Raw genomic sequence first — 13,297 nt, 5'->3', positions numbered from 1 at the left:
CGACTCCATAAAATATGAAAAGAAAGTAGTAAAAACCAGTAGTAACAACAACAACAAGATATTAAGAAAGACTTGCAATTAAGAACAATTATATTATGTGGTTAAGCTTAATGCAAAATAAGTAGGAGGACGAGGAGAAAGAGCATTGAGAAGAGAGGTAATTATGTTTATACTGCTTGGGAAATGGAGGCTATATTAGCTAACATTATTTGTTGGGTTTAAGCTTGTTAGAGCTTAAAATAGAGTGAATGGGAAGGGGGGTAAAATTTTTGAATTTTTCGCTTTGATAAAGGGACATTGTCTCATATAGGAGGAGGAAAAGAGTTTTGATGGGTATATACAATTACACTTCTTTTAGCTCTTAAAGAGTTAAGAAGAAGGCAAGCCTCGCGTCGTCGCCGTCATCGCTAGCTCGGCTTCGGATACGGATTTAGTCAAATGATTTGATTGATTAATTTTTTGGACCAAATTTATTTGTTAATATTAAATTAATATAATATTATTTTAATCCAAATTAGCCGTTTTTTTGTAACGATAAATTGTTTTTCCTCCGTTTTGAATTTTCCCTCAAAATTTAAATTTTGAGTTGCAGCCTTTACATGAAGCAACTCTTCGGTATTACCTACTTTTTGGTTATAAATACATGATCTTTCCTAAATTCCATATAGCCAACTATTTTGGGGAAGTGTATGTTATCATTGTTTCACTTTGTTTGGCATATTTGACATTATTTCCTGTTTTGTTCTAATTCTAACAAGTGTGCTTTGGTTTGCAACGTAGAACGAAATAACTATTGTAAAACATTGTGCCGTGGTTTTCAAGATTGTGATATGATGAATTATCACAATCTAGTGATCGAAACATAAGTTTAATTAATCAGGAACCACTATTAGATAGAATTAGATTATTCTCATTAATCTTATGTAAGAATTACATTTTTAGCAGATTGGAGGATGATCTTTACAACGTCTATAGTAATGTGGAAACTTCGAAAGAACTATGGGGTGCGTTGGAAAATAAGTATAAAATCGAGGATGTCGGTTTGAAGAAGTTTGTGGTAGCCAAATTTTTAGACTATAAGATGGTAGATAGCAAGCATGTCATTACCCAAGTTTAAGAGATACAAGTTATAATTCATGATCTCCTCGTTGAAGGTATAAGCTGAATTAATGCTTCTGTCGAAAGTATTAATTATATTACTAATTATGAAATTTTCATTGAAGGTTTGGTCATTAATGAGCATTTCAAGTTGCAGCAATGATTGAGAAGTTGCCTCCTTTATGAAGGGACTTTAAGAACTACTTGAAATAAGTACAAGCGCTAGGAGATGAAATTCGAAGATCTCATCGTTCGATTGAGAATCGAAGAGGACAATAAAGTTGCAGAAAAGAAGACACGTGGAAACTCAACAATTATGGGAGCAAATATTATTGAGACTGCTCCAACTAATTCGAAAAAGAGGAAGAAGTTTTTTGGACCAAAGAACTATCCCAACAAGAAGAAATTCAAGGGAAACTACCACAACTATGAAAAGCTTGGGCAGAAAGCTGCAGAATGTCGTGCTCCAAAGAAAAGAAGAAAAAAGGTCAAGCAAATATGGTTGAAATAAATGATGATATTGATGACTTGTGTGCTATGTTATCTGAATGCAACTTAGTGAGAAATCTTAAGGAGTGATGGTTTAGTTTTGGAGCCACCCGCCATGTTTGTGCTGTTAGAGAAACATTTGCTTTATATGCTCCCGTTGGACCTAACGAGACCATTTTTATGAGAAATTCTACAACATCCAAAATTGAAGATTATGGAAAGATATTCCTGAAGATGACCTTTGGCAAGGTGGTGACTCTGAACAATGTTTGTCATGTTCCTGAAATAAGAAAGAACTTAGTTTCTATTTCACCTCTCGTCAAGAACGAGTTTAAGTGTGTTTTTGTTTTATACAAAGTTGTAATAAGTAAGAACGAAATGTATTTAGGAAAATGTTACCTTATCGAGGGCCTTTTCAAACTGAATGTAATGGTTGTTGACAATGATAAAATTTCAGCGTCTTCTTACTTACTTGAGTCAAATGATTTATGACATACATTTGGGACATGTCAAAAATAAAACCTTGCAAAAAATGATTAATTTGGAAGTATTGCCTAAGTTTGAATGCGACAAATCAAAATGTCAAGTATGTGTGGAATCTAAGTATGTTAAACATCCTTATAAGTCAGTTGAAAGTAATTCAAATCATTTAGACTTAATTCACACAGATATTTGCAACATGAAATCAATACCATCTCGCAGTGAAAAAGTATTTCACAGCTTTTATTGACGACAGTACTCAATATTGAGATGTTTACTTACTCAATAGTAAAGATGAAGCAATAGATACATTCAAGCAATACAAAAATGAAGTTGAAACGTAAGTTAATAAGAAAATTAAAATGATAAGAAGTGATAGGGGTGTTGAATACCAACCTCCTTTTGAAGAAATATGTTTGGAATATAGAATTATTCATCAAACAACGGCCCCTTACACGCCCCAATCCAATGGGATTGCGGAAAGAAAGAATCGATCAGTAAAGGGATGATGAATGCTTTGTTGATAAGTTCTGGTTTTCTACAAAACTTGTGGGAGGAAGCCTTTCTTACGGCTAATTGGATACTAAACCGAGTACCCCACAACAAAACGCAGTCCATTTCATATGAAAAATGGAAAGGAAGGGAGCCCAACTTGAATTATTTTAAAGTGTGGGGGTGTTTGGCAAAAGTGCAAGTTCCTAAACCCAAAAGGGTAAAGATAGGACCAAAAACTGTTAATTGTATTTTCATAAGATATGCAACCTATGTAAAGCATATCAATTTCTGGTTCATAAATCAGAAAATTCCGACATTTATAATAATACGGTTATAGAATAAGATAATGTTAAATTCTTCGAAAATATATATTCGTATAAAAAGGAATGTGAGTCGATTGGTGAATGATCTAAACGACCTCGGGATGAAACAAAACAAAGTACGTATAATCAGGAGGATCCAAGACGTAGTAAACGTCAAAGAACATCTACTTCATTTGGACTAGATTTTGTGACTTTCTTATTAGAAAATGAGCCTCAAACATTTAAAGAAGCTATTTCGTCTTCCGAATCATTATTTTGGAAAGAGGCAGTCAATAGTGAAATAGAATCCATATTAAACAATCATACATGGGAATTGGTTGATCTTCCTCCACGCAATAAACCGTTGGGTTCTAAATTAATTTTTAAGAGAAAAATGGAAGATGGTGGTACTATTGACAAATATAAGGCAAGACTTGTGGTCAAAGGGTATAGACAATGAGAAGGTCTTGACTATTTTGATACATACTCTCCAGCTACATAAATTACGTCCATACGAACGTTAGTAGGACTTTATATTCAATAGAGTATTGTCTTCTTCCAGTCCAGAGAGCAGAGGGTCTATATATATATATATACAATATTACAGTATTTTCACCACCATCGAGCTATAATCGGTGGGCAAGCCCTTATTGGGCAACCTCTGATCATATGGTAAGTTATATATTGAGCCTACTGCGGCCTAGCGCCTATGAGCAAGCCCAGCATGGCCGAGATATACAGCCTAGTATGGCCGAGCTGCGGTATATGGTCTTGAAATTCATCAAATGGACGTTAGAACGGCCTTCTTAAATGAAAATTTGAAAGAAAAAATTTATATGGAAAAACCTGAAGGGTTTATGGTTCTACGTAAAGAAAAGAAGGTATGTAGACTTGTTAAGTTGTTTTACGGACTAAAACAAGCACTCAAACAATGGCATGCGAAATTTGACCAAATAATATTGTAAAATAGTTTTAAGATAAAAGAATGTGATAAATATGTGTACATTAAAAATATTTCAAATCACATAAACATTGTTTGCTTATATATGGATGATATGTTGATTATGAGTAATGACATTGCCAATATAAATACGACTAAGTGTATGCTAACTAAAAAGTTTGATATAAAAGACTTGGTAGTTGCCGATTTAATTATGGGTATTGAGATCCATTAGACTCCTCAAGGTCTGGCATTATCGCAATCTCATTACATTAAAAAAGTACTTGAAAAATTTATGCACTTAGAGTTTAAAGTTGCAAAGACTTCAATTGACGTGAATCTGGCACTCGTAAAGAACAAAGGCCAAAGCATATCACGATTGGATTATGCTCGTGTGTTGGGATATTTAATGTATATCATGAATTGTACTCGACCAGATATAGCTTGTGCTATAAGTAAATTGAGTTGATACATGAGTAATCCATGTTAATCTCATTTGATGGTGATGAAATGAGTTTTGGGATATTTAAAACATATCCAAGACTTTGCTTTGCACTACAATAATTATCCTGCGGTGATTAAGGGATACTGTGATACAAATTGGATCACTGGTTCAACTGATTCTAAATCCACAAGTGGATATGTATTCACTACTGGTGGAGGAGCGATATCTTGAAAGTCGTCCAAACAAACTTGTCTTGCCCGCTCTACAATGGAGGCCGAGTTCATAACCGATAAAGCCGGTGAAGAAGCTGAATGACTCCAAAATATTTTGGAAAAAATTCTATTTTGGCCCAAACCGTTGGCACCAATATGCATACATTAGTCAAACGGCAATTGGAAGGGCTAGGAGTGTTATGTATAACGGTAAATCTCGTCATATACGACGAAGACATAAAACCGTCAGGCAACTACTCTCTAGAGGGATTATTACAATTGATTACGTAAAGTCAAGTGATAATGTGTCGGATCCTCTTAAAAAGGCCTAACTAGAGAGGTAGTTGAAAAATCATCGAGGGGAATGGGACTATGGCCGTAGACAAGTCATTGTGGCAACAATTCTACCTAGAAGACTGGAGATCCCAAGATCTAGGTTCAAGGATATCAAACAAAGTCATTAATGACGGTTCAATATTGTCAACTAAAATTTTGGTCCATTCTCGTGATGAGACAATGTTCAGTATCAAGGATAAAACATTAAGGCTTTTTAATGGTTTCTAAATTTGATACGAGGTATATCAAATAGTGTATCTACGAGATGACAGGTTTAGGAGTCACCTATGTAAGTGTGGATTGTTAGCCGCTTCAAGGAGAATTTTACAAGGCTAGTTCTTTACACACTTATGAAATAGGGTGGTGTTCATGGCTGAAACGAACACAACAATGAGAACCAAAGATGGTTACGGGTTAATTGTGTGACTTATGGTTGTCTAGGTATACACCAAAGTTCGACGGTTCTAAGATATCAAATCTACCGATTGACTGAGTATATCCGACATAAGTTCACTACGGAAAGTTCAAAGAAAAACCTACTTAACCAGATGTGATTAATCCTTGTTTGTAAATCATACAGTTTTTCATGCATATTTTCGTGATATAGCCATTCCCCATTCATGTGGGGGATTGTTGGTTTTAATCTTGTGAGAGCTTAAAATAGAGCGAATGAGAATGGAGGGGAAAATATTTTTTTTTTAAATTTCTCTCTTTGACAAAGGGACATTGTCCCATATTGAAGGAGAAAAAGAGTTTTGATGGGTATACATAAAATTGCACTTCTTCTAACCTTTAAAGAGTTGAGAAGAAGGCAAGCCTCGCGCCGTCGTCGTCGCTCGCTCGGATCGGCTTTGGATTTGGTCAACGGTAAAATGTTTTTCATCTGTTTTGAATTTCCCGTCAGAATTTAAATTTTGAGTTGCAACCTTTACATGAAGAGTTGCAAATCTTCGGTATTACCCAAATTTTTGGCTATAAATACATGATCTTTCCCGCAGATTTTTCTTACGAAAATTCTGAATTCTCCTTCTTCCTTCTGCATTTTTTTTAATAAAAAGAAAGCAGTAACTATGATTTGCCACTGATCTTTGAGTTCGTTGGTCACTGAGTTTTGAAGTATCGCTACACTAGTGAGGGTAATCTTTTTTATCCTGGGAGGAAATAGTCATAAACCTCGGGTACTAGGAGAGGATTAATTTTCTTAAGAAAACATTGTGAATTCAGTGGGCTCGAATTAATTTTCTATTTCTTCTACATTTCTATTTTTACGTTGCTACTGGTTTTTGGATATATTTTCGAATAGAGATTATTAACAAACTTAAGAAAGGTACAAAATAAAAAAAAAGTGGCTTAAAGAAGAGACGCCCGATTAAATTTTTGTCCTAAATTCCATGTAGCCAGCTATTTTGGGGAAGTGTATGTTGTCAATGTTTCACTTTGTTTGGCATATTTCACATCATTTCCTTTTTTCTTCTAATTCTAACAAGTGTGCTTTGGTTTGCAACGTAGAAGTAATAAAGTAGAATAAAATAACTATTGTAAAACATTGTGGTGTGGTATTCAAGATTGTGATATGATGATTATAACAATCTAGTGATGGAAACATAGGTTTAATTAATCAGGAACGGGAGGGTAGTGTGTATGCAGACCTTATCCCTACCTTGTGAGGATAGAGAGGTTGTTTCCAAATTCCAATAGACCCTCGACTCAAGAAAGCATAAGCACCACATTAATGAAAATATAGACAAGGAGGGACAGTACCAAAAAGCAATATAAAAACAGAATAAAAACAACAAGACAGTAATGTGATCAACAATGAAAGAAACAACGGTTAGTCATAAAAACCTACTACCAACAAAAAGCAAGATTACGTACCAATACTACTGTTATGAACACTCTAGAGTACCTACTCTACTACCCTAATCCTCGACCTTCATACATTCCTATCAAGGGTCATGTCCCCGGTCAGCTGAAGTTGCGCCATGTCTTGCTTAATCACCTCTCCCCACTTCTTCTTTGGCCTACCTCTACCTCTCCGTAGGCCCTCCAATATCCACATCTCACACTTCCTCACTGGGGCGTCTGTGCTCCTCCTCCTCACATGACCAAACCACCTAAGTCGCGCTTCCTGCATCTTATCCTCAATAGGGGCCACACCCACCTTGTCGCGAATAACCTCATTTCTGATCCTATCTAACATGGTGTGACCGCACATCCATCTCAACATCCTCATATTTGCTATCTTCATCTTCTGTACATGAGCGATCTTGACTGGCCAACATCCTCATCTCTGCTACCTTAATCAGGAACCACTATTAGATAGAATTCAGATCCTTCCCCTCGAAACAATTAGTGATCTTATAAACCTTAAACCACTCCTTTCACATTATTGCCTCATCATAAGTTCTATAACATTGTTATGCTGAAGAAATAATATGTTGTAGTACCATTTACTGAGGCCTTACAATCTAACAAATATACACAATACAATCCTGTTGAACAACAGGAGAGAATACGTTAAACATAAAGCAGCAGATGGTATCTGATATCTCTTTTGTATATTTACTATTTTTTTAAATATTTTTTGATGCCTCATTGTCCATGACCATATTTTCATACTTTCACAGTGCATATAACCATCCTCATGAATAATATTTTTACATCATCCGCGGAATAGATATTACATGATTCTTGTTCTGTGTACAAGGACCTTCAATAGCATTTTCAAAATTGTCCAGTTTGTAGCATCTACTCGACTATTTTAATGATACAGATATAAGCCAAGCCCAAAACGAGCACATGCTCTGCAAAATGCCATCTCCTCAGCAGCAGCAACCAGATCTGTGCTAGGACCATTGCCTGGTGATACTGTCCCAGTTGATTCGCGGTGTGCCTACAATAATTTATCACATTAGTATAAAAAGTAATGAAAAAAAGGAGAAACCAATGCGACTACTGTAAGACGAATTCAACAGCATAAATGTTTATTAAAACTTGAAGCTTTAGGTGCTAAATTGAAAAGCATACAAATGAAAATTGGAGAGCACACGAACCTAGACCAAGGTTGCACATTTTTCCAAAAGTTTAGCAAGATCAATTGTTTGTGTACAACTTGATAACCAATTACCATAACAAAGAGTTTCGTCTTATATATATCTTTCAGACAAAGAAATAACGATGAAGGTGGTAAGGCAACAAGCTGAATTCAGAGCAGACGTGGCAGAGAGTGGGCACTGCCACACCAAACGAAGAAGGTGGTAAGGTAGTTTGGAAGAGACAGCATCACGGCGCTGGAAACCTACGTCTGCCCGGTAAAGGTCTATAATTTTGGAAGGATCTCAATTCTTTACGCAATAAATAGAGCACTAAAGGGTTAGCAAATCAATGAATCGCGGAAGGCCGCTGAAACCTTCAAAGAAAAGAGAGAAAATCTTGAGGAACAAAACCAAGAGAAGGAGAAGATGGCCAAGAGAAGAATAGCTGAGTTAAAAAAGTAGAACTCGAATTCTTCCTTCTAGTTCTCTTCTTGTATTTAGTATGGAGACATCTTTTTAATTTCTCTTTAGTTTGTTAAATGCTAGTGTGGAAGAATCTTTTTATGTTAGGGATAAATGGACTCAATACTTACGACTTAAATTTTTGTTTTGATAAGTTTTGAACATTTATTTTTCAAGAAGAGTGTGCCTTATTGACTGTAATGCTTTTTATGTGTTTAGCAAAGTGAAGTTTCGAAAAAAGAAGCTATCTATAAATTTCTGAATAAATTGGTTCTTGAATGTGACCCCAACACTGAAGCTAACTATAAAGTATAAGGCCTCCCATAAATAGAATTAGCCAATCAAAAGGGGCCTTAGGATATTCGCGTGGTCAGTTAAAATCTCAACCAAGAGAGGATTAACTGACACGAATTCCACAGATACATATGCAACTTGAAGACTAATCAAAATTTACGTTAAAAAATTCTATTCAAGGCAGTCAACTGACTCAATTCTACCTGAAAGGACATTAAGATTCTATCTCATGGAAGTTACTACTTCAAACTAGTATTGATAGATATATTGACTATAAAATGTAGGTGAAGTCCATCCCCCCTTTAGTCTATCAAAAGACCTTTCGAGGTTGTTAATAGCGTAATACTTTTCTTTTTATTTAGCTTTGACCTAATACATCTCAACTCCCGTTGTTTAATTATATTACTCCACTTACTAGTTTTACAAATCCTAATGGGAATGATTTTGTACTTTAGGTTTTAGTTTGAGCGGGACATAAGTTTTACATATCTTGTTCTCAATTACTATACCACTCCATCAATTGGCAATCAAAATGAATTGCAATAAAGGAAAGATAAAGAATGGACATTTCAGGTAGGAGCAACAGAAGTAAGCAAGGCCGTATTGGCTACACAACTATTTCCTTTATATGATTTGTGAGACTTGTAATCAATTCATTGATCAAGCCTCTTAGCTGGTGATACTCAAGTGTATAGCAGCATATCCAGAGATGGTAAAGTTGGAAAAAAATGGAAAATGGGAAAAGGAAAAAAAGAAGAGCACTTGTTTGGAAGAATTATCATACCTCTCCATCTGATCCTCGTATAGTGACACGATAAACAACTGTTACACTTCCATTATCTGAGAAAATAACATCTCTCACTTCTCCACACCAGCCTGTTAAAAGAAATCTAACTGTCACATATATTAATATCAAAATCAATTTTTCAGTGTATACACCAGTTGCCAGATATGCCACATTGAGGTCAATTCTACATATTTTTTTTCGCATTTTCCAGTACAATTCACGGAATATAAAGCTAGCTACAAAACAAATAAACCATTCTGCTGAAATCTGCCGAATATATGTTATAAGAAAAAGGTAATATGTGTCATAGTAGTTACAAGAGCTAGCTTGCATGCACCCTGACTATTCCACCTGGTACTTGCTACTTTCCACCAGCACAAATATCGGGTAACTCGCCCACCAAGGCTGATGCAGACGGGACTCCACTGGAATTAGAACACGAGACTTTATAGTTCTCCTCCCACTTTATTGACTACTACGCCATACCCTTAGCCCTTGGGTGCAACTCTAGGTGTTTCTAATGAAATATTGGTAGATAAGAATTTCAAGATTGCTTGTTGTCCAATCGAATATCCCATATTTCCCAATTCATCTAGAAGATTAAAATAACGTCTAAGGGTGAAGTTTATCTAGATGCTAGTTTAGCTGCGAATTTGGATGCCCTTCCAACCAGTAATACTCTCAGAACCTTCTCGGCTTTGTATTTTGCATCAAATAAATGTTCTCTATCTTCTTCTTTTTTAAGAGGGGAGGGAGGGGTGTGTGGAGATTAGAGCTACAATTTTATATCTAGTCCAAGCTCATGTGCCCAGAGAGATAAGAAGTTTGATCTCAATATTAGAGTTTAAAATGAAATGAAGATAGCCACACTACTGTATCATAATTTTGAAAAGCACTAAAGATTGCAAGATACAGGATATGTTCAGTTTAGCCAAAAGTTGTTTTGACTGAAGAAAATCTGCAGAAACTTAAACTATTTAAAAAGCAAGAGGATTTGGAGAGTAATCAGAAGTGCGAACCAAGACATAACAATATGATCTTTGTGACTTTTTGTTAATTAGAACCAGTAGTTTTAGCTTCAACTCCAGAAAAAGACATTCTACAGCATACAATCAACAGTTAATAACAAACCTTGACAAAACAAGCTTTTCAGAGGAAGTTACTATCATAGATTGAAGGAATAAGTTCAAGAGCGATAACATCTAAGCCCCTGATCCTAAATTCGCCAAAGGTTTGGCAAAACTGAAGGTAGCAGTCATGCTGTGGGAAAGGAATACAGAACTGGAGAAGGAACCATGAAACAGAATACTAGGAAGCTCATTGAGTTGGGTTGTGAAAAATGTCAAAGCTTTGGAAGCTACTCCTGTTGCAGGTATGAAGATGCACAATGAATTAGTCTTATTTTATTTGTTTTATTATCTTCTTATGGAGATATAGAAAAACAAGTAGCCGTGTGGAAGAATTTAAGTAAATGAAATTTCTGAAGGCCATCTTTCAACAAAAAGAGAATAAGAAAAGAAAAGAAGAGGTCTCTAAGGTTGAGAAGTGCAATTTCTACAAATGTTCCAATTCAAGTTTTAAGATGCTGTCAATCCAGGAGAGGAGTCAACATGAACAAATGCAACAGGTAAGCATCTTAGACATGACAGAAACCCTTTCTCTACTGTAGTACTCTACTAAATCCACTTCTCTGTTCCATGCTCAAAGAATTGATACTTCTGGTCCTTAACCACCATCTTCAGAATATCTCAATTCCTTTATTACAGAATCTATTTATTTGCAAACTACAAACAACAACATACCCAGTATATTCCCACAAGTGGGGTCTGGGGAGGGTAGTGTGTAGGCAGATCTTACCCCTACCTGGTCAAGATAGAGAGGTTGTTTCCAATAGACCCTCGGCATTTATTTGCAAACCACAGACACACAAAATAATTAGAGCCTTTCCACCAAATTTCATGTCAAAACTTTTCCATTAATATTGGCAAAAGAAAAATATTGCAAATCTCGCTCCCAAGGCTTTTGTGTGGTGGTAAGAGCTTAGCTTGTAATGTGTGGGTTAGACGCACATCACGGGTTGGAAACATGCCACGGACAAAAGCTTGGTTTTAAGTGAAGAAGGGTAGAGGGGCAGCACATTATCCACCGACTTTCCAACCGTGCGCCACTAACCCTAGGGGATTTCTTGGTTGTCAAAAAAAAATATTGCAAATGTCATCTGCATGACCAAGTTACACACTTTCTCCATCCTATTTCACTGATGATACAACTAATAAGACAACCATAAATTATACTCCATACAACAACAAAAATAACAACAACAACAATAAAATAATAGAAGAATTAAACAAAAATGCTACCGCACCTGGAGCATAGAAGCTCAACATCCGGTTCGCGTGGTACCTAAAGAATAACAATTTCATCATTATCTGGTCAAGAAAAGAAATCATGGCAGCTGACTTATCACTAACACAGGCTTAAACTAAATACTCCTTTCCTCCATTCAGAAAAGACTGATACGATTCGTGTGAATTCTTAATTTTTAGATAATTGCTCAGTCCCAATTTATGTGTCACACTTTCATTTTCAATTAGTATAATGACACCTTTCTATATTTAGAAACAATATAAATTTGAGCTTTCAATTTTGCCCCTAATAACATCGATTTATAGACAAACAAATGTCTATGGCTTGTTTAAAACCACAAAGTTTCAAAAGTATGGTTCTTAAACTCCGTGCTTAATCAAACAATCACACATAAATTGTGATGGAAGGAGTACATATTTGGAAAGTGTAAGTTATATACACCATCTATGTAAAGTAATTTTTACACTGTTAGGTCACCAAAAGATATCTACGAGTAAGCTTCCTTGAGATATGGAATTTGTAATCTTTAAAATCGGATAGAAAGCCTGCTACAACAGGTAAAAGTGAAATGGTGTAAAAATTCCTTATGGTGTACATAAAAACTCATTTAGAAACTACCATATAAAAATCATGTAAATCACAATTTCTTAAACCAAAAACAAATCTAAAAATGTGTTTGCAAAAATCAGCAATCAAAAATCAAAAACCAAAAAGCTACACATAAAAAGAGAGAGAAATGAAATTACTACCAGGGGATGAAGGTGGAATGATCATCACCATCATCAGCTTTAATGATGTTATCAGGAATTCTCTTGTTGAGGTCACGTAAGATCTCAGCTAAAGGACGAGTAATGCAAGAGGATGAAGACTTATCTAACGGCACCACGTAGTTCGTATTCGAAGACGATGAAACGGCGTTCTTACTAGAGCCGCCGTCCCCGGCGCTGTTGTTGTTGTTGTTACGGTCCAAAGCCTTAACTTGCAGTTTCGATACCCTAGTAGGAAAATTGTTGAGCGCACTAAAATGAAGTTCCGCCGCCGGTCTCCGCCGTGGATTTGGGAACCGCAGAGTTGTTAGGTAAGCTTCCGCCGATGGGAAGGTGGACTTTGTGCAATGCGCAAGCATTTTGAGTTCCTTTTTTTTCGTCGAGGAAAAGTAAACGTTGCTTCAAAGTTGTGCGAGTGGACTTCTAATTTAAAGCCATGTTTGGATTGCTTTACTTATTTTAAGTACTACTTATGACTAATTTTATAATCATCATATTTGATATAAAATAATAATTAATCAGCTATCACAAGTTAAAATTAATTATTATCGTAAAAATATTTAAAATATCATGCATATAACTTAAATTATTTATTATTGTTATTCTATATTGCAGTGTATATAACTTAATGTTTTTATTATTAACTTAATGTTTTTATTACTTATATTACTTTTACACTAATCTTATATAACTTACTTCTTGTATTCTATTGTGGTGTTTGGTTTTCATAAAAATATATAATCATAATAATCACGACCATTTATACGCAATGCACGTAATTTGTAGGT

The 13,297-nt window shown here is 35.4% G+C and overlaps 1 protein-coding gene across 1 annotated transcript; it reads right to left on the bottom strand.

The window, feature by feature from the left end:
• Positions 1-7,333: 7,333 nt before the first annotated feature.
• Positions 7,334-12,946, bottom strand: LOC104105746 (DNA repair RAD52-like protein 2, chloroplastic). The gene is made up of 4 exons (XM_009614134.4): positions 12,492-12,946; positions 11,741-11,778; positions 9,373-9,464; positions 7,334-7,690 (listed from the first exon to the last, which is right to left on the bottom strand). The coding sequence occupies exons 1-4, from the start codon at positions 12,866-12,868 to the stop codon at positions 7,559-7,561; spliced, it is 639 nt and encodes a 212-aa protein (XP_009612429.1). The 5' UTR covers positions 12,869-12,946; the 3' UTR covers positions 7,334-7,558.
• Positions 12,947-13,297: the final 351 nt, after the last annotated feature.

Source organism: Nicotiana tomentosiformis, chromosome 4 (genome assembly GCF_000390325.3).
Source record: "Nicotiana tomentosiformis chromosome 4, ASM39032v3, whole genome shotgun sequence".
Classification (NCBI taxonomy): domain Eukaryota; kingdom Viridiplantae; phylum Streptophyta; class Magnoliopsida; order Solanales; family Solanaceae; genus Nicotiana; species Nicotiana tomentosiformis.
This window is presented reverse-complemented; position numbering and strand designations above follow the sequence as displayed.